Source organism: Pangasianodon hypophthalmus, chromosome 7 (assembly GCF_027358585.1).
Source record: "Pangasianodon hypophthalmus isolate fPanHyp1 chromosome 7, fPanHyp1.pri, whole genome shotgun sequence".
NCBI lineage: Eukaryota > Metazoa > Chordata > Actinopteri > Siluriformes > Pangasiidae > Pangasianodon > Pangasianodon hypophthalmus.
Window position 1 is genome coordinate 13,878,115 of NC_069716.1, and position 20,962 is coordinate 13,899,076.

Consider the following 20,962-nt stretch of genomic DNA (forward strand, 5'->3'; position numbering starts at 1 on the left):
CCCCCCAGGTCTGTGTGATCACTCCACCGCTGTTCACTCTGCTGACTCACGACTGTGCAGCAATGCACAGCTCGAATCATATCATCAAGTTCGCTGATGACACGACCATGGTGGGTATCATCAGCAAGAACGACAAGTCAGCATACAGCGAGGAGATGCACCGGCTAAAGAACCTGTCCCTGAAAGTGGACAAAAACAAAAGAGATAGTTGTTGACTTCAGTAGCGCACAGAGTGACCACTGTCCACTGAACATCGAGGGCTGCTCTGTGGAGTTCATCAAGAGCACCAAATTCCTTGGTGTTCACCTGGTGGAGAACCTCACCTGGTCCCTCAATTCCACAGCCAAGAAAGTCCAGCATCATCTCTACTTTCTGCAAAGGCTGAGAAAAGCCCATCTCCCACTCCCATCCTCAGCACATTATACATAGGGACTATCAAGAGCATCCTGAGCAGCTGCATCACTGCCTGGTTTGGAAATTGCACTGTTTTGGATCAGAAGACACTGTAGAGGATATTGAAGCCAGCTGTGAAGATCACCGGAGTCTCTCTTCTCTCCATCACAGTCATTTACACCACAAGCTGCATCTGCAAAGCCGCCAGCATTGTGGATGACCCCACGCACCCCTCACACAAACTCTTCACCCTCCTGCCGTCTGCCAAAAGCATTCGGGCCCTCATGGCCAGACTGTGTAACAGTTTCCTCCCCCAAGCCATCAGACTCCTCAATACCCAGGGACTGGACTGACATATATACACACACACACACACACAAAACCATACTTAACTGAACACCATTCCACTACCTCTGCAATTTTTGCACATTTATTTCTTAATTTCTTATTTAATTACCGTAAACAAAATATTGTACTGACCACTTGCATTTTTTATGCTAATTAGTATGTGATGTTTACATTTACAATATTTATTATTATATTGTAATATCTCTTTGCACCTTATTCCACACAAGAACTGTGTACTGGTTGGCACTGCACTGTCCTTTACTGTGAATATTGTCTTGTTTAATAATTGTTGTACGGTCTCGCACTGTTGCACATGTTTGCACACATGCACTTTATGTAGTCCTGTGTATGTCTTTGTAGTCTTATTTACTTCTGTGTAGTCTCATGTAGCTCTGTGTTGTTTATGTTGCACCATGGTCCTGGAGGAATGTTGTTTGGTTTCACTGTGTACTGTACCAGCTGTATATGGTTGAAATGACAATAAAGCCTCTTGAACTTGAACTTGTTTATCCTATAAATGAGTGTGGCTCCCTTTGACCCAACCCGATGTTGTAGTCCATGGCAGTATCTTCTTTAATAGATAGAGCATTAGTGCATGAAAGCAGTGTGTATCACAAGGCTCTCCTCTCTCCCATTAAATTTAGCAGTCAATCAACCCTATTACTTTTATCTTTTTATCCTCCTTTTAGAAGCTTTAAGGTAATGGCCAAAAGGCAGGACGGTTAAATAGCTACCCAGAGGAATGACTGATTTCAGTCATTTATTGTGGAAGGCTTGAAAACAGAAAATGAAAGAGGAACTACAGAGGGGAAAAATATCCATTCCAGTGGCTACCTCAGGTGGTATGCCTCTTTCCTTTCATAGGATTAAGGTTGCATAAAATCAGCAGAGAGAACACTGCTGAGGAGATCATTTGCACATGAAATGTTTTGTGAGTAAGATGGGGTTTAACTCATAAACAGGCTGGATTTATCATCTGCAGTCACAGAGGCCCCTGGGCAAAGGGAAGGGAGGCTCATGCTATATACATCAACAAGAGATAATCTGTTCTTACTGAAAGTTTTTTGGAAGCGACGAAGTTTGGTGGAAAATGACATTCTAACATGCTGCACTCATCCAGGACATTGTGATTGATGCTGAAGAGGAAACAGACATGCAGATCATTGCATGAGATCATTTACTGTGGCATGTCTGTGCATGGTTCTGTCACTCCCCATTTGCGAAGATTTGGTTCACAGGGTTCTACATTGCCTCTTAGATCTTGCATCTTTCTAGCTTGTACACCATTTCTCTTAGGATAGATTTATGTTGCAATGATATTAAGGTGACTTAACAGTTTAAATCACACAGAATATGTATGAGTCCACTAGGTTGTGAAAGGAGGTGCTGCGGACCCCAAACATTAATTTACTGTTGCAATTATCTTATATAAGGAACCACAGATTCACAGATTCAGAGGAGTTTAAAGCGAAGATAAGGGACACATGGAGTGTCAACTTCAGAACTGAGGTCATCATGCAGAACAGAAATTGCAAATGTACTAAAATGCATGCAATGAAAAATAACAACAGATGGGGCTGACAAAAATACTTTTTTTTCTGTCCAGAAAGCTTCTATGTAATAGCAACACACTTTATTTATATACAGAAGGGGTTAAAAGAATATCACACATATGCTGCCACAGTGATAGTATGGTCCTGTCTCCCCCTTTTTCACTTTTTCTTCCCAGCTGCAGTGATAAATGTCTATGCATTCCAAAATAGAAAACTGTGTGCTTTTCCTTTAATCAGTGCAGGATAAGTGTAAAATCATTTGCCTTGAAAGAGAAAGACTGAAAAGTGAAGGGGAGAAATACAATGTGGTAAACAGTCATCTAATGCCAAAGTACATAATGAGCACATCTTAGTAAGCTGTGTTGGTAGAACTGACTCCTCATGCATGGCCTCCTTTTTTGATGTGCGTACTCTTTTGCAGCTGTGTGTCACTTTCTTTTTTGTGGTGATGAGTTTTAGCTAACTCAGCTGAGCAGCTCTGATGAGAGTTAATAGACTCAAGTGAGATTTGGGTGGGTGCTTTGGGCCATCTGCCAGCAGGGATCTTCTCCCACTGCCTATTGTACTTGTCCACTGATAGAGCCTCTGTCCAGTCCAACCACTGTTAAAATGAGGCCAAGGGTCCAGTGTGGGTTAGAGTTAGGTTTAGGTGTAGACATATCACTGGTTAGCTGCATTAATAATGATGTCAGTGGAAGGCCTAGATTTCCTGCCTTCGTACACTATTCTTTCTCCTTAGTCTTTTTCTCCCCACTGGATTACTCTCTATCCATCCCTACATCCATCTCTTACATGTCATGTTCCTTCTTTTGAGTTAGCAGTAAACATACACTTTTTTATTCTCTGGCTTTAAACTGAGGAGGAGCCATACATCCTCCTGGTTAATACTGACTAGCACAATATTATCTTCTAATATCTGTCCAGGCACAAATAATGAGCTCGAGCATCAATCCATGTGGAATTGCATTGCGTTACAGCTGTGATATTGCTTGATTTCTGAAGAGATTTTTAACCGTCCATATGCCAGCATCATGAATAAGCAATAAGAACTAGATCTGTGTTCTACCTCTTGTCTCTTTATTTTTCTCGCCCCCTCTTCCTCTCCTTCTCGCTCCATGTGGCAGTACTCTACGATTGTCTGGAAAATTAGCTGTTAACTGAGGGTTTGCAATGAGATACATCAGCTTCATTTGTGACTCTGGAAAATAATACCTGCCAGTATTTTCATTAGGTGATCAGCTGGCTGAAAATGATAAATCTTCACTGAGACTGAATTTAGGGAAAGGCAGCATAAGTATAATGTGAGAGACAGAGACACAAACTATTAAAATCAATTAGGAGCTGTAGTTGCCTCTGAGGTGTTGAGTAGTGGGAGGGTGGTGTGAAGTGGTCCTAGGGCAGAGGAGGAGATACATACCAATAAGGACAGAGAGACTGATGAATAAAAGACTCCCAGGGCAAGATGTGCCCTGAGTGGAGCAGGCCAGAACCTGGCAGCCGAACACTAGTGAACCTCTCCAGGATCCTTAGAGAGAGGTAAAGAGAAAAACTATGATGACTATTTGGTAACTGTTGGCTTTCAACCAACCACCATGGAACATCAGTTCAGTACCCAGGTTATGTATAAAATTCAGGTATTGTCTTCAAATTTGCAGGAAGAGTCTTTGATCAGACGTGGTCCTCAAGGAAGTCTCTCATAACTGCCACTGTGCATAATTCACTAGAGTCAGACTTTAAACACAGAGCAAGATATGAGTGAACTTATCTGTACTGTCACCCGTTCATCTCATTTTATTTATGTTGTTAGATACTCATTTCTGAATCATCTATACATCCTCAGTGCAGCCACAACCTAGCATTTACACACAGTCTGACAGGGATGAACAGTATTGTCTCTGCAAGGATGAATATTCACAGTGATATAGTGAAGTCTTTATAAACTGTAGAGTTTAGAGATATGGTCAAAGGTTTGTAGACACCTGACCATGACACCTATACGTGGGCCTTCCCCAAACTGTTCCCACAAAGCTGGAAGATGTCTATAATGTCTTTGTATTCTGTAGCATTACAATTTGCCAAATGACAATGCCAATATGCACAATGTGAGGTCCATGAAGACATGGTATGCCAAGATTGGAGTGGAAGAACTTGAGTGGCCTGCACAGAGCTATGACGTCAACCCCACTGAACACTTTTGTGATTAACTGAAATGCCGACTGTGCCCCCAGCCTCCTTGCCCAACATCAGTACCTGACCTCACTAATGCTCTTGTGGCTGAATGGGCAAATCCCCACAGCCACATTCCAAAATCTAGTGGAAAGCCTTCCTGTTAGAATGGAGATTATTATAATAGCAGAGGCGGGGACTAAATCTGGAATGGGACATTCAAAATCACATATGAGTGTTATAGTCGGGGGAAGCACCTCAGAGTGTCCATAAAATCAAAATTGTTGTTTCAGACCCTTGTGACATGGACAACTACATCACTAGAAAAATTTTAAAAATGCTTGTTTTGGGGCATATTCAAGTTATAATTATCACATTAATCACTGCAAATTTGACTAAATTTAACTGGCTTCTATCCTCATTATTTGGAGGTTTATTAAATAGCACTTGATCCAGCACATTCTGTTTTCTTGCACGGTGAATGATTAATTGTGCACACGCAATACAATACAAAATCTAACGTGGCCACAAGATAGTAAATCAAAGTTATGAAACCATAGTGTGTGTGGGAAGTAAGGCTATGTTATCATGCTTTTAATTTCTTATTCTGAGTTGCTGAATTAATAAAATAATGCCAATATTGTTTTTTTGTTGTTGTTAATTCAATGTGCACTCCTATAAAGAAAAGAGTTTAAAGAATAATCTGACCAAGCACTGATCTGCTAAGATTATAGCTCACTTTAAGTAGTTTATAATTTTATCCATATAACATTCAGTCCCCAACATAAGCAATGTCTCCAATTAAGATGCTGCCTCCTCTGTTGTCCTACGTGTGAAAAAACACAGGGATTTACAAGGACAATATAATAATTATTTAATGGTATAAGATGTATGCATTTAATATTGTTCTCAAATGGCCATTTTTGAGTGTATTTACGGCATAACACATAGATTTCAGCATGACATACATATGACATGTATTGTGGCTTCACTATCAAACAGTGGCACTGGTCTTAATACTGCGCCTCACTCAAGCCAATATTGTGTAAGAAAAAAAAAGTCCAAGGTCTTCTGTTTTGTGCAAACTACAACCTGAGTGCACAGCTCTCGTACAACTGTCCAAATAGTGCTGTGGCTAAGCCTGTAGTCTAAGTCTGACTACAGATGAAATTTCCTCACTACAACCATATAAATGAACTCTGAATATGCCCTTTGCAGATACTATATTTTAATCTTACATTTTTGATATTTCCTGGAAGACCGCATAAACATGAATTGTGCTAGTTAGGGGTTCAACCCTATTGTAATTGTTGTAAAAGGATTTTTGTCCTATCTTCACAAAATTGGTGTCAAACTACTCAGCAGACTGAATCTCAATAACGATCAAAATGCTGACGTTTGTAAACAATATGGCTGCCACTTGTCATTTAACACTAACGAGGCAGAGCCTTATTTACTCATACAGTTGTAACTCATGAGTGCTTGCATGGATTCACACGAAACTTGAAAGGCACATACAGGGGGCGATTCTGAGGTCAAAGTTTGGGACGTAGCCACACATAGGGGTCGAGCTAAGGTCAGATAACTGGTCCTAAGTCCGACTGAGTTGAAATTTAGTATGCTGCATCTATGTGCTAATCTGTAAGCAGATTTTTAATGATGACCTAATTAATTAAAAAACATGGCTGCCATTGGCCAATCAGCTTCCAGCAGGCATTTGACAGGGTTAACATTGAGCTATCATCATAAACCTTGAATAGTAGGTTCAGGTGACCTACTACTAACTGATGCAATCTCACTCAGTTTGGCAACTAGGGGTGCTATTCATATTTTTGAACATGAAACAATCATATTTATTGGAAAATAAGGTGTAGAATGAAATTTCATTTTTAACTTGATTCTATTGCTGAATCTATAGAAAACTGCCTTTTGGACCATTTAGCCACACCCACTCAAATTTATGATAATTTGCTTAATATGCAAAACCTACTACGAACTAGTCCTAGGATTTTTGGATTGTCTTCACAAATTTGGTGTCATGCTACTCAGGAGAGTGTGAACCTCAATAATTATCAAAAACATGTTGACATTTGTAAACAATATGGCCACCATTTGTCAATCAATTCAAAGGAGGTGGAGCTGGTTTACTCATATAGCTGTAATTCTTTATTGGCTATATGGATTTGAATCAAACCGGAAATACATGTTCAGTACAAGGTTCTGAGAAGGTCTGCAAAAAGTTGGGGCATGGTCATACATAGGGGGTGGAGTTTAAGTCCAAATACCTTTCTCAAGAACCATAAGGCCATTCAAACTGGATTTAGGTAGGGTGCATTCACGTGCTATCTGTAAGTGGATTTTTCATGCCTCCCCGCCCTGGCTGCTCCCGTTCGGGGTCACCACAGCGGATCACCCATATATTTTGATTGTGGCACAAGTTTCACGATGGATGCCCTTCCTGACACAACCTTTCCCACTTTCCAGGCTTTCTCATTTTCCAGGCCTTTCCCATTTTCCAGGTGCATTGGCTGGGGTTGGTTCTCTGACCAGGAATCGAACCCTGGCCCCAGTGGTGAGAGCACCGCATGCTAGCTACTAGTTCACCAGAGAACCTATTTTTCATGATCCCTAATTACTTTATATAAAAAACAAACAAACAAACAAAAAAAACATGGTCACCACAGGCAAATTGGGTTTTACCAGGCATTTGAAAACTTGAAGTTCCTATTAAGCTATTGTCATAAAACTTTGGTGGTAGTTTCAGGGAAGGACCTACTAGTAGCTAATGTGGCTTCACTCAAATTGGCCACTAGATTCATAGAGGTTGAAGTTCAAATAGCTGTTTCTCTGGAACCAAAGGTCCATTTGAGCTGAAATTCAGTGTGCTGCATCGATATTTTAACCTAGCATTCTGTCACATCACAAAACTTGATAAGTATGTAAGCACTGGCCACTGGGGGCACTATTTGCGAGGAGTGCTTGGACCCTGCTGATTGCCGCTTGAGGATATATTTATGAATTAAATTAGGTGAGAATAATATACATTGCATGACAGAAGGAGGGGGTGTGGGGATTTAAAACTCTGTCTTTCCTACCTCTGTTTCTGGAAAGAGTGGTAGAAAGAAATAAGTACATTAGTAAAAAAAATAAAATAAATAAAATAAAATAAAATAAAATACAAGCAGAGACTTGTATCCAGAGTATCTTTGTGTCCATCAGTGGCTTCAATGTATTAGAACATGTGAACTGTAGATCAGAGCTAGGCCCATCAAAAGTGGCTAAATGGAAGAAAGGGGCATATTTGTAATCCCAATTCTGCCCTGACTGGAAATATGGTCCTGTACTTATTTTCTCTGAATTTATTAGATTTGATTGTCTAAATGCTGATTTTACACACTTTATTTAACACAGAAACGTGGTAAATAATTCTGGGAGTAATAGTGTTGTTAATCTAATTGTTCTTAAACAGCAGCCTGGAGATTTCATCGTTCTTTCTACCAGTGTATGACCAACCCTTTCACACACTTTAGCAATGTAATAAGAGGCCTGAAATTGTAATGGAATGATAATTCCATTTCCAATGCCATTATTTTACTGCACTTGTAAGGACCTTTTGGCCTATTCATTAAAAATTATCTCTCAGCCTTGTTACTATTCTATCTGTGCACCACCAGAAAGAGTCACTAAACCCAATGAAAGTATTGGCAGGAAGTGTAGGCATTTTCTTGATATTAATTAGTAAAAAAGCATGTTCACACCCACTACTGTAACTGGACAAAAGTATGATGCTGTTGTGTTCCCTCCCTGGCTGGTTTAAGTATTGTGCGTTAAAATCTCCTGGGATTTTAGCACACAACAGTCTTTAGAGTTTACTCAGAATGGTGCAATAAAGAAAAAACAGTGAGTGGAAGTTCTACGGACAGAAATGCCTTGTTAATGAGAGAGGTCAACGAAGAATGGCCAGACTGGTTTGAGCTGACAGAAAGTTTAAAGTAACTCCGATAACCACTTCTGTGATGAGCAGAAAAGCATCTCGGAATGCACAACACATCAAACCTTGAGGCAGATGGGCTACAACAGCAGAAGCCCATGTCGGGTTCCACTTCTGTCATCCAAGAACAGAAAGCTGAGGCTGTAGTGGGCACAGGCTCACCAAAACTGAACATCTGAAGACTGGAAAAATGTAGCCTGGTCTGACGTAGGGTCAGAAGTTGGTTCCAACAGCATGAATCCATGGACCCAATCTGCCTTGTATCAAGAGTCCAGGCTGGTGGAGATGGTGTAATGGTGTGGGAATGTTTTCTTGGCACACTTTGGGCCAATCAATCATTGCTTGAATGCCACAGCCTATTTGAGTTGCTGACCATGCGCATCCCTTCATGGTCAAATTTTACCCATCTTCTTATGGCTAATTGCAGCATGATAGTGCACCATGTCACAAAGCAAAAGTCATTTCAATCTGGTTTCATGACCATGACAATGAGTTCCATGTTCTGCAGTGGCCTTCCCAGTCACCGGATCTGAGTCCAATAGAACACCTATGGGATATGGTAGAACGGGAGAATTGCACCATGAAAGTACACCTGAAAAATCTTCAGGAACTGCGTAATGCAATCATGTCAACATGGAACAGAATCAAAAAGGAATGTTTCCAACATCTTGTGGAATCCATGCCATGGAGAATGGAGCTTCTGAGAGCAAAAGGAGGCCCTACCCAAGATTAGTATAGTGTTCCTAATCAAGTGCTCAGTGAGCATACACTTTCTGCACATTTGCCTTTTAAAATAGATTCAAGATAATCTGATCCAAAAAGTAGATGTTCTAGAAAAACATCATCCACTCAGTAGAATCTCCTCTGATGGATTACCGCTTACAGTGAACACTTAATGTAATTAAACACTACTAGCTTTATTTCAATTAACAAAAGTGAATGTGAATTTGAATGTGCATGAGTTGTGAATGTTATTTTTTGATCATTTGTGCAGTTAAAAAAAAAGGAGCCCAGGATGCACACTAACAAAACAATAGTCGTTTGGGTGTGCCTGTGTAATAATTAAAACAAGTAACCAGTAGTCAGTGAGCCCTATAATTATAGATTAATATTGAATGAGGAGGATTATTCACGAGATACCTTCCACCATGGCAACCCAGAGCCTGACAATTCCTTTCAGTCTCCATAGAATTCGCAGAAAACGAGTCACACTATAACACTAGCCACCACAGCAAGTCAAAAATCATTCAAATAAATCTGCTGATCAATCCATCCACCACATTTACATACAGCCTGGTTGCCCAGCAGCCGCCCCATCCTGTGATTAATCTGGAAGAAGACTGGTTAATTAACTATCTCGAATATGACGTATGGCGTGTTATCCAGAACAAACAATAATTTCATTGGTCCTCCTGCTACATGAATCCAAGACCTGACTGGCTGAAAAAAATATACAGGTTGTAAATAATTCTGTGGGTGATTTGTTTTGGAGCACTGTCCTCTCCATCTTCTTTTTCCTCTCTCATTAGCCAAGTCTTCCCCAGGCAAGTCAGTATGACAGCAACGAGTACAGAAGGAAGTCACAGGGAGAGCAGAGCCAGACCTATATTTTTGGCCTGAGTACCGTCTTTACAAACATTTTTAATTCCACCTTCATTTTCCTAACCAAATGTCAAGTAATTTCTATCATTCATGGAACAGCTTAAGCTTGTTGGCTTATGAAAGCAGATATCCTGATGATTCTAGTCACAGAAATCAAAGACATGCTTAGCATGACAATACAAAGGAGTCAAGTAATTAAACAGCTAAGAACCCTGCCTTTGGTATTAAACCCCACTCTTATTCACTGCAGTGCCACTACTTATCACTCTCTAACCTGGGATAAGTGAGTGGCAGGAGCTGAGAGCAAACATGACCCCCTACCAACTCCTGCCAGCCAAGCAGATGTCTTTGTAAATGCGAGTCAAAAAGACATATCAACATTAATTCCCTGCACAATGAGCCATCAGAATAATGCATGATGGTGCGTGAGAAATGTAGATCTCCAATCTTCAGCCTTTGCCAGCCTAATTACTGTCATTCAGGCCAGTCTAGAGCCAGTTTCTACCATCAATAATGCTACTCCTCATGTATTAAAGGCTGGACTGGGTTCAGAGCAAGCTCCTGCTATGTGAACGAAGTGACTTCAAAGAGCAAGCCAGGGTATGATTCAATCTGCCCGTCTGAGGCCCTGATCTAGCATCAGTGTGAGAGAAGTGTAAAAAGGTGTACAGCCTCTTTATTACCCCCCGATCCTCACCAGTCATCTCTTTTTTTTCCTTGCTTGTACTTTATCTCACACAATCATACCTGGATCTGATAGCTGGCAGCTGTTGGGAGGCACAGTCATATTGAGTACATCGTTCACAGCTGTGTCAGCATAGTGGCCCCTCTGTACATCATGCTCACTGTCCGTCTGGTCACTTTCTTCATGACCACTGTCCTTTAGGCTGTTACCCTCCATGTCCTTAAATGTTGATGTACTAAAAGGAAGGAGGTGAGAGACAAAGTTTTCAATTTGCTGTTACATTGTGTTCAATCTGACTCCTCTGTTTTCATTCACTACAATATTTACAGTATTTAAAATAACTGTGATAAGTGTGATAACTGTGATTGCTTTGTGTCAGAGGAATTGATAATCATAAAAATTGCTTTATATCAGAGGAACCGAGTGGCTATTTAAGAAAGGGTGAAAAAAAAATTTCATCTAATTTGATAGCCATCTCTCATCTCACAACGCACACACACACACACACACACACACACGCACACATGCGGGCAGCCTGTGCATTTCTTAGGATTGCCATGAAACCACTGCAGTGGCACTACTGCAGACTCTGATTTTGTCAGTCTAATTGCACCTGTGCCCCACACCCTACACCCACAACCCAGGGGTTTAGTGCGCTGTAGGGACAGGGATTTAATATTTTTTATTTATGAAAACACTTGGTTCTTTTTTGGAAGGAGACAAAATTTTCAAAATGAGCTTTACATAAGTGCCACTGCCTCGATTCAGGCTGAGCTTGAAAGTTAGATTGTAACTAAGATCCTAGTGCAAATTTAGTAGTCAATAAACCCTTGGGTAATGAAGGGGCTTTCATTAAGAATGTCCGTGTGCCCAGCCTTTCTGTCAGTGACTAGTCGGCCAGGTGGACCCAGGAATGCCAGCCAAGTCTTTACAGGACAGCAGGCCCATTGTTCCTTGTTGTTTCTTTCCACAAAAGGAAATGACCTTTCTTCTTACTTCAGTGGCCTTACAATGCCCCTTCTGTCTGTGTGCACTGATTCTGCACCCAATGACCTTCTAGCCACATGTGAGGTTCTTTTAGAGTACACTGATGATCTAAACTGTAGATTAATTTTAATATTCTCTCACAGCCAAAATACATACATGCTTAGGAAATTTGAAAGAATCATTTATAATAGTATGAAAAAACTTCTTAAGGCAGATATTTGTTAAGTGATATGGACACTCAGTTATTAACAAATAAACAAATATACTGTATACATGCTGCTGATAACTGCTCATAGAATACAATATTATTGAGTCAAAATAAAAATGTTTAATTCTGGGTCTTTTATAATCTTACATGTTTTTAATCAGTCAGTTATTACTATGTGACATCACCTGCAAAAATCAACAGATTATCAAACGGAAGTGAAATATATATATTAAAAAAATCAGATCATACCTTTTGATGAGGTGTGCTCTGCTGTTTACATAGCTGGAGTCAATGGAATAATTCTCTGTCTGGAGAGAGAGAAGGGGTGAATTTAATTACACAGCAACTAAAACAATATTATTGCTAACTGCCTTTCAATAGAAATGCTATTTACGCAGACACTTGTGAACTGCCTTAGCTGTCAAAGGCAAGTTCTTATTCTCTTTCCGATCACACATAGTCTGCAATGCTGCAGTGAGCCCACTCCCCCCATCCTCCTCTCCTTATTTCCACACTCTTCTCTTTGTCTCCCCTCACTTCTCCATATTCAGTTTGACCACAATTTTCAAAAACAGAGGACAGTGTGGCTTGAAGAGAATAGAGTTAGTGAAGATAAGAAGAGAACAATGACAGAAGGATCATTTTTGTGTGTTTTTAAACAATATATCAATAATATATAATAATAATTTAATAATAAAACTTAATTTCTTCTTATATTTCAGAGCAGATATTATATAGTAATATTACATAATTGTCTTACTTAAATATTTTAAATGTTTTCTTGTGCACTAGAACAATGGTGGTCCCTTTGAAGCATAAGGGAGTAGCATCTCAAACACAGAACAAGCCATTCTCAGCCTGAGACATATGAAATGTCAAAAGTCATATTCATCTATCTTTAACAGAACCTATACATATTGACCTTCATCATCTTGTTATTATGTCGCATAACAAAAAATCTTCGATCACCAGTAAATATGTAGTAAAAAGTCAAAAAGGTACATGTACTTTACCAAACTTTGCTCTAATTGCTTTTATGAACTGTAATCATGGTGAATGTTGAGCCCGGTATTAATACAGCCTCTGCTTAGGAAGCAAAAATTCCTATGTAGCTGTCAATGCAATCACGCCATTCCACATGAGGCACATAATATGCCAAACTTACTCTTAGATTATAGGCTGCTTCATATGCCAAAATGTATTTGTTGCCTCCACCATCAACCACCATCAATTCACTTACTACAATCTCTTGAGTTTTATGGACCACAGACTCAGGAGACAGAGAGGATAAATCTAACCCTTAAAGCTGTCATGATGATAGACGGAAGTTGAGACATAGAGAAGGGGTAGGAGTAAGGTAAAAATGGATATGCTCTTTAAATCTCAACACCTCTCTCTCATTCTCTCTCTCTGTCTCTCTCCTTCACCCTCAGTCTCTCTCTGCTTCTCCTCCAACCTCTCTTGACCACTTCTAGCAGAGAGGAAAAGCAATTCTCTCACTTACTTGTCATTGTGAGATTTGATTTGCCAGCATGACAACTAGTTCCGTAGTCCAGATGTGAGTGTTTCCCTGGTGTGAGGGCACAGGGACTACAAGAGCAGACTGTGTACCATGAGTTCCTCGGGTGGCAAAGGCGCAGTAAAAATAAACAAACTTGTCACACTACATCCACATATTAACTGTCATCTCTGCTGAGATTGATGCATGATATGGTATGAATTCACTTGCAGTTACACAGAGAAGGATCAATACAAAATGAAGAACCAATACAAGCAGCTTCAGCCTGTTTTCACTGCATAGATAAAATAGCTATTATATCATTTATTGTTATATATTATTTATATATAATAATGTTATTATTATATTATCATTTATATCACATTTATTTCAGGAAACACAATCTTGAATTTAAATACTTTCTTAGAATTTTTAATAGTGGGAATATTAGGTGGCATATAAAAATGTGAGCTGAACAATAAACTGGCTCCGGCTGATTCTGTGTTTTAAAATACTAACTTGAACTGAACAGTTTGACGAGGATGAAAATGATGTAAATCATATGCTATGGCCTTCACACTGATCATATCTCAAGCCAACTGAAAACCTATGGAACTTCTTGGAGTGAAGTGTTAGAGAGTGCTCTCCACAACCATCATCAAAACACAAATATTATACACATCTTTTGGAAGAATGGTTTTCATCCCTTGAGTACAGATCTAGCCACTTGTAGTATCTGTGCCAAGGTGAAGAAAGGAACTGTTCTGGCAGCTTGTGGTGGCCCAATATGTTGTTTATTCCTTTAATTTGTCTCTCATGTGTATACAGTATTCGTTATTTGTGAATGGAGCTAAGCAGCCTGTGTCAGCTGCGGATGGAGAGGAAGCAGGTTCAATCAGTAGGTAATGAATGAATGAATGAATGAATGAACTTTATTGCCAGGTATGTTTACACATACGAGGAATTTGTTTTAGTGACAGAAGCTCCACAGTGCAACAGAATGACAGTGACAAGACAAGATGGACAATAAAAAGAATAGACAATTTTGTATGGACAGATATGTTATGTGCAATTTTGTATGTACAGGTATGTTATGCAAATTTGAAAAGTAAATAAGTATGTGTATTAAGTAAATAAATGTATAATAGTGTTGTGTGTTCCATGTTTTATTGTCAAGTGTTCATGAGATGGATTGCCTGAGGGAAGAAACTGTTCCTGTGCCTGGCCGTTCTGGTGCTCAGTGCTCTTTAGCGTCGACAAGACGGCAACAGTTCAGAGAGGGAGTGCGCTGGATGTGAGGGGTCCAGAGTGATTTTGCCAGCCCTTTTGCTCACTCTGGATAAGTACAGTTCTTGGAGAGTGGGAAGGGGTGTACCAGTGATTCACTCAGCAGTCTGGACTATCCTCTGTAGCCTTCTGAGTTCAGATTTGGTAGCTGAGCTGAACCAGACAGTTATTGAAGTTCAGAAGATGGATTCAATGATGGCAGAGTAGAACTGTTTCAGCAGCTCCTGTGGCAGGTTGAACTTCCTCAGCTGGCAAAGGAAATACATCCTCTGCTGAGCCTTTTTAACAATGGACTCAATGTGAAGGTCCCACTTCAGGTCCTGAGAGATAGTGTTGCCCAGGAACCTGAATGATTCCACTATCGTTACAGTGCTGTCCATAATGGTGAGTGGGGGGTGTGCAGGGGGGTTCCTCCTGAAGTCAACTATCATCTCCACTGTTTTGAGCATGTTGAGCTCCAGGTTGTTAAGACTGCACCAGACAGCCAGCTCTTTTACCTCCTGTCTGTAGGCAGACTCTTTACAGTTCTGAATGAGGCCAATAAGTGTGGTGCCGTCTGCAAACTTTAGGAGCTTGACAGAGGGGTCTTTAGATGTGCAGTCGTTGGTGTACAGGGAGAAGAGCAGTGGGGAAAGGACGCAACCCTGAGGAGCTCCAGTGCTGATTGTACAGGTGCTGGATGAGAGTTTTCCCAGCTTCACTAGCTGCTGCCTGTCTGTCAGGAAGCTGTTGATCCACTGACAGACAGAGGTGGGCTGAGTCAGTTTGGACAGGAGGAGGTTTGGAATAATAGTATTGAAAGCTGAGCTGAAATCCACAAACAGGATCCTCACATAAGTCCCTGCTCTGTCTAGATGCTGCAGGATGTAGTGCAGTCCCGTGCTGACTGCATCATCCACAGACCTGTTTGCTTGGTAAGTAAACTGCAGGGGGTCCAGTGTTGCTGGAGGTGTTAATAATGTTTTTTCAAACCTGCAATAAAACTCATTCAGATCGTCTGCTAGTTGTTGACTCTCCACGGTGCTGGGGGATGGTGTCTTGCAGTTGGTGATGTCTTTCAAGCCTATCCACACTGACGCGGGGTCTCTGGAAGAGAATTGGTGACTTAGCTTTCCAGAATAATTCTTCTTTGCCACTCTGAACACTTTTTCCAGTGTTTTTCCAGTGTTTGGCCTGTTTACACAAGACGCTGTCCCCATTCCTGTAAGCATCTTCTTTGGCCTGATGGAGCTGTCTGAGTTTTGCAGTGAACCATGGTTTGTCATTGTTGTATGTTAGATAGGTCCTGGTAGGAATGCACATGTCTTCACAGAAACTGATATAGGATGTTACAGTTTCTGTGAGATCGTCCAGATCGTTGGCAGCAGTTTCAAAAACACTCCAATCAGTGCATTCGAAGCAGGCTGTAAATCTCACTCTGCTTCATTAGTCCATCTTTTTACAGTCCTTAATACAGGTATATCTGATTTCAGTTTCTGCCTGTAGGTCGGTATAAGATGAACCAAACAGTGATCAGAGAGTCCCAAAGCTGCTCTGGTGATGGAGTGATATGCATTCTTTATTGTGGTGTAATAATGCTCCAATATATTACTGTCTCTGGTAGGACATGTAATGTGCTGTCTGTATTTTGTCAGTTCACGGGAGAGATTTGCTTTATTAAAGTCCCCGAGAATGATTATAGCTGAGTCTGGGGGTTGCTGTTCTGTGTCTGTGATCTGATCAGCGAGTCTGTGTAAAGCCAAGCTCACGTGCGCTTGCGGAGGAATGTAAACACTTACGAGAATGAACGAGCAGAACTCCCGCGGTGAATAGAAAGGCTTACAGTTAATGAAGAGAGCTTCTAGATCGGAACAGCACAGCTTCTTTAATATGTTATATCTGTACACCACCTCTCATTGATGTAAAAACATGTCCCGCCGCCACGCAATTTCCCCGCTGATTCTGCGTCGCGATCTGCTCTGAGCAGCTGGAAGCCAGGCAGATTTAAAGCGCTGTCCAGTATGGCATCATTCAGCCAGGTTTCCGTGAAACACAGAGCAGCAGAGTTACAAAAATCCTTATTTGTCTGGGAGAGCAGAAGAAGTTCATCTGTTTTGTTGGGTAGAGAGCGGAGATTAGCCAGATGAATGCTAGGCAGCGCCGTCCGAAATCCGCGCTGACGAAGCTTCATAAGCACGCCGGCACGCTTCCCCGTCTGCACGTCCTAAAGCGTCTGAACAGCGCCGCTGCTCCACCAACTACAATGTTCAGCAAAACGTCCGAATAGTCGGAAAACTGGTAGAAGATTGTGTGGTGTGTTCTGCCGAATGTTCAGCAGTTCATCCCTGGTAAAACTGATCGTGTTTGAGAAACAAAAAACAGGAAAAACTAACAAAAACAGTACAAACACTGGAGAGTCAAACACTGAGGCGGCTGTTGGCGCCATCTTGGTCCTGATATGATTTTGATAATGCATGATGATTTTCACCTGTGTGTGATCATGACATTACTATGTATGTGTGCTTTGTTTATCCTTTCAGAAACAAAGAGAATACTGTGAACCAGGGAGATAGGGGAACAGAGCTGACAGAGGTCGCACATAACACACATGCACACTGCTGGAACAAGAGCTTGGAAAATGTTGATGAACCCGAGTGAGGCAAAAGCCCCAAGATATTGGGACAGTGTTTTATTTTGGTTTTTCTGTTGAGTGTTGAAAGTGCACTGAAAAGTGCTAGTTGGAAAAATAAAGTGAGCCCGAAGCTCTGTCAAAGAATGACTCCTGAGTCCTCCTTCCCACCTACCTTCATACACACACACACACTGGGTTCTATAGAGTCTCACATTCTTCATACCTCATTCTTTGTTACACCCTGTCAGAATGTAAAAGTCTCTTTCACTCTCACCTTTTCTCTCCCCCTTTCCCCCATTTTCACACCTACATCTGACGTTTTGTTACTGCCATTTCTACAGGTTTGGCTCTGCTCGCCATTCCTTGCTGCAACCATGACATCAGCAAAAGAACATCACACATTCATTCTGCTTTGCTATCATGTTTTTTCCAACTCCCATCATCATGGACAGTGAAAATACTCCTCAGTGGTGTTGGATTGCCTACCCCCCAATTATAGAATTGCCCATAGATGCACTGTCATCTACTAGATAACAGATTTCCCTTTCCTTTCCAGAATGTCCAGGCCCTCAGGAAAGCTTATCAGCAAAAAGGGGTGAAGGACTGCCTGAGGGTTACCCTTAATACTGGATGAGATTATACTTACTTTATCTGCCTTAATACTGGATGAGATTATACTTACTTTATCTGCCTGGTTGCTGAAATCATGATAAATGTATGTACTTGCTGGTATTTAATAGCCACTATCATTGCAGCACTTGCAACAATTTGTCACTTACTTGTCAATATGCAATGAACTTGGTTTAGTTCATTCAGAATCCAGAAAAATTTCCAGGGTCTAAAAGCCTTACAAGATTTTGAGACAAAATTGTAAAATAGTCTTGCCTGTGCAAACTATATATATCGAAAATTGTCACAGGGCGACTTGTGCATGGCCCTGTGCATTGTTCAATTAACTGTAGCAGTGATCTTTTGAGACAAAGGAAACACTATATAACAGATCCGTAAACACAATACTCCTTCCTGCCTTAATCTATTAAAGTTTATTTCCCACCAGACAAAGGAAAAAAACTTTTGTTGACACACATAAAATGAAGAAAGTGAGATTGGGAAGCTCCCCAGTCAACAGCAACATTATAAACAGGGTGCGGAGCTGGAGGTAGTATGCTTTAAACCCATGGAATGTTGTCAACCTGAAATGGAAACCATTTTCTAGAGACTGGTCTCCAGGATTTTAAATGCCAATTTAGATACCAGAGCAAAAAACGTTTCCATGTCCATCATACAAATGTGGATATCCCCTGGAGGTCAGGAACAGGTTTTGGTGAGCAGAAATCCCCACCCTTTTTATTTTAAGCCTTCATCCAGTGCACTAGTATATGCCAAATGAGAACAGTGAGGGAAAGAGAAGAAAAAACTCAACAAAACCTTGTACTAGAATCTTATATATTCTCCTCTCATTCTCTATCCCTGTCTTTCTCCCACTCTATCTAATCAACATACTCACTTTTTCACTTTCTAATTGGCACAGCAGTGCCAGGGAAAGTAGATGAGGGATGTGAACACCTTTACATCAGTGTAATATCCCAGCACTAAGGCTCCGGCAGCAAGCTGGAGCGCATCCATTTTGGATGCTGCTTTAGATATGAGTGTAAATCAAATCCTTGCCTGAGACTTTGACCCAAAGTAATGATACAACACCACGGGTCTGTCCCCTCCAAATATCTTTCAGCAGAGCTGATGTCTATATATACCATCTTCCTACTCCACTTAAACCACTCCAGTGTTTCACATTTACTATGGCACATCTTTCAGACAATTTTTTTAGGCTGGATAGAGGTTTTCAGAGGCTCATTATAGACTCTGAAGCATTTCTCATCTGCTTTCTCCCCTTCTGTCTCTACCACTGTTTCACGGTGTCCCAGACACGCACTCTCTCTTTCTTACTCTCTCCGCAAGATGAATTGACTTTGCCCTATTACCAACATCCCCTTAATCTGATGCTCAGTAGCAGATGACTCAGAGCTCATGTTGCCACTCTAGAATCTCTACACCAGAGCCACTACAGAATCAGTGCTAAGAAATACAGGTGCAGCTTCATCATTGCTCATTAATCACTTCACCCCGGCCTGTTTTACACAAACAACTGATGATTATCACTCACTCAGCTTTTGGCTATGGATTTTTTGAGTCATTCTCTCTGATCATGGGAGATAATGCCATGCACCATATTATTGGGGTTATTTTGTGAGTATTACCTCTGCATGGTAGATTTGCTGATCAGGTTGGGTCTCCCTGTGTCCATGTTTCATGATTGCAAATTTAAATGATTTCACATTACCAACCCTGTATGTGTTTTTGAAGCCATTTATCAGAAACTTTTTAGAATCCCCATGAATTGTGCATAAGACTGGGTTGGTGTTTATACAGAAGATATATCAGCTGCCAACATATGTGGCAAGATTTTATTGAAGGGGGTGCTGTGTAGAGGCCAGAGTCTAACAGACAATTTGGGGTAAAAAGCTCACACAAATCACAATCAGGCCAACCCAATCAGCCCAACTCAGGATCCAGTAATTGAAGGCTAGTTTGCACTATGATTCTTCCATACTAGGTACATCTACAACAGACTTTTTAGGCAGATGTCAGCAGCGGGATTGATAGGAGCGCATTACCTCTCGGCACGTCACTGGCACATCTGTAGACTGAAAAGCAGATTGCAATCAATGAACCAACAGGTCACTAAGAGCATTGCAACATTAATGTCCTTTCATGCTATGATGGTAGGTGCTGCACAGCACAGAGGAATAAAGCTGCCTTAATTACTTGCTATTTTCAGCACGTGTCACACATGCTCCACTACCTCCAGAGTAAAACTAGATTTGAATGCCATTTACTTGCGAGGCTTTTCAAATGTATTATTTGCTCACCACAGTCTGCAAAACAGATCTTCTAGGCCATTAACAAATACAGTCAGGTCCAGAAGTATTTGGACAATGACAAAGTTTTTGTGATTTTGCCTTTACACACCACCACAATGGATTTGAAATAAAACAATCAAGATGTGATCAAAGTGTAGACTTTCAGCTTTATTTTAAGAGGTTCCACAAAAATATGGCATTTACCATTTTAAGCAAATTACTTCCATTTTCAGGGGCTCAAAGGTATTTGGACAATTGACTGACAAGAAGTTAATTGACCAGGTGCGGTCCATTCCCTCGTTACTTCAAGACAAATGAAGCAGATAAAAGGTCTGGAGTTGATATCAGGTTTTGAGTTGGCATTTGGCAGCTGTTCGACTGGAGCTACCAACATGAAGTCCAAGGAGATCTCAATGCAAGTGAAGGAGGCCATTATTAGGCTGAAAAAAACAACATAAATCTATAAGAGAGATAGCAGAAACCTTAGGTGTGGCCAAATCAACAGTTGGGTACATTCTTAAAAAGAAAGAAAGCACTGGTGAGCTCAACAACATCAAAAGGCCTGGAAGACCATGGAAGACAACTAAAGTGGATGATCGCAGAATCCTTTCCTTGGTGAAGAAAAACCCCTCCGCAACATCGCCAGAAGTCATTATTACTCTGGAGAAGGTAGGCGTACCATTGTCAAAATCTACAATCAAGAGACACCTTC

General features: G+C 40.8%; 1 protein-coding gene across 4 annotated transcripts in view; it reads right to left on the reverse strand.

Annotated features, from left to right (window-relative positions):
• pcdh19 (protocadherin 19) overlaps positions 1–20,962 on the reverse strand; it is a 73,987-nt gene that overhangs the window by 21,437 nt on the left and 31,588 nt on the right. For 3 of the 4 annotated variants that reach the window (XR_008301960.1, XM_026917661.3, XM_026917663.3), the window contains exons 3-4: positions 12,183–12,241; positions 10,801–10,973 (exon numbers count right to left, since the gene is read on the reverse strand). Coding sequence is in view for 3 of the 4 variants with exons in the window: in XM_026917661.3 (XP_026773462.1) it covers positions 10,801–10,973; positions 12,183–12,241 (232 nt within the window). In the remaining variant the exon portion in view is untranslated. Of the gene's footprint in view, positions 1–557; positions 3,820–10,800; positions 10,974–12,182; positions 12,242–20,962 lie in introns of those variants that run through there. The other variant, XM_034306105.2, reaches the window with a different exon arrangement.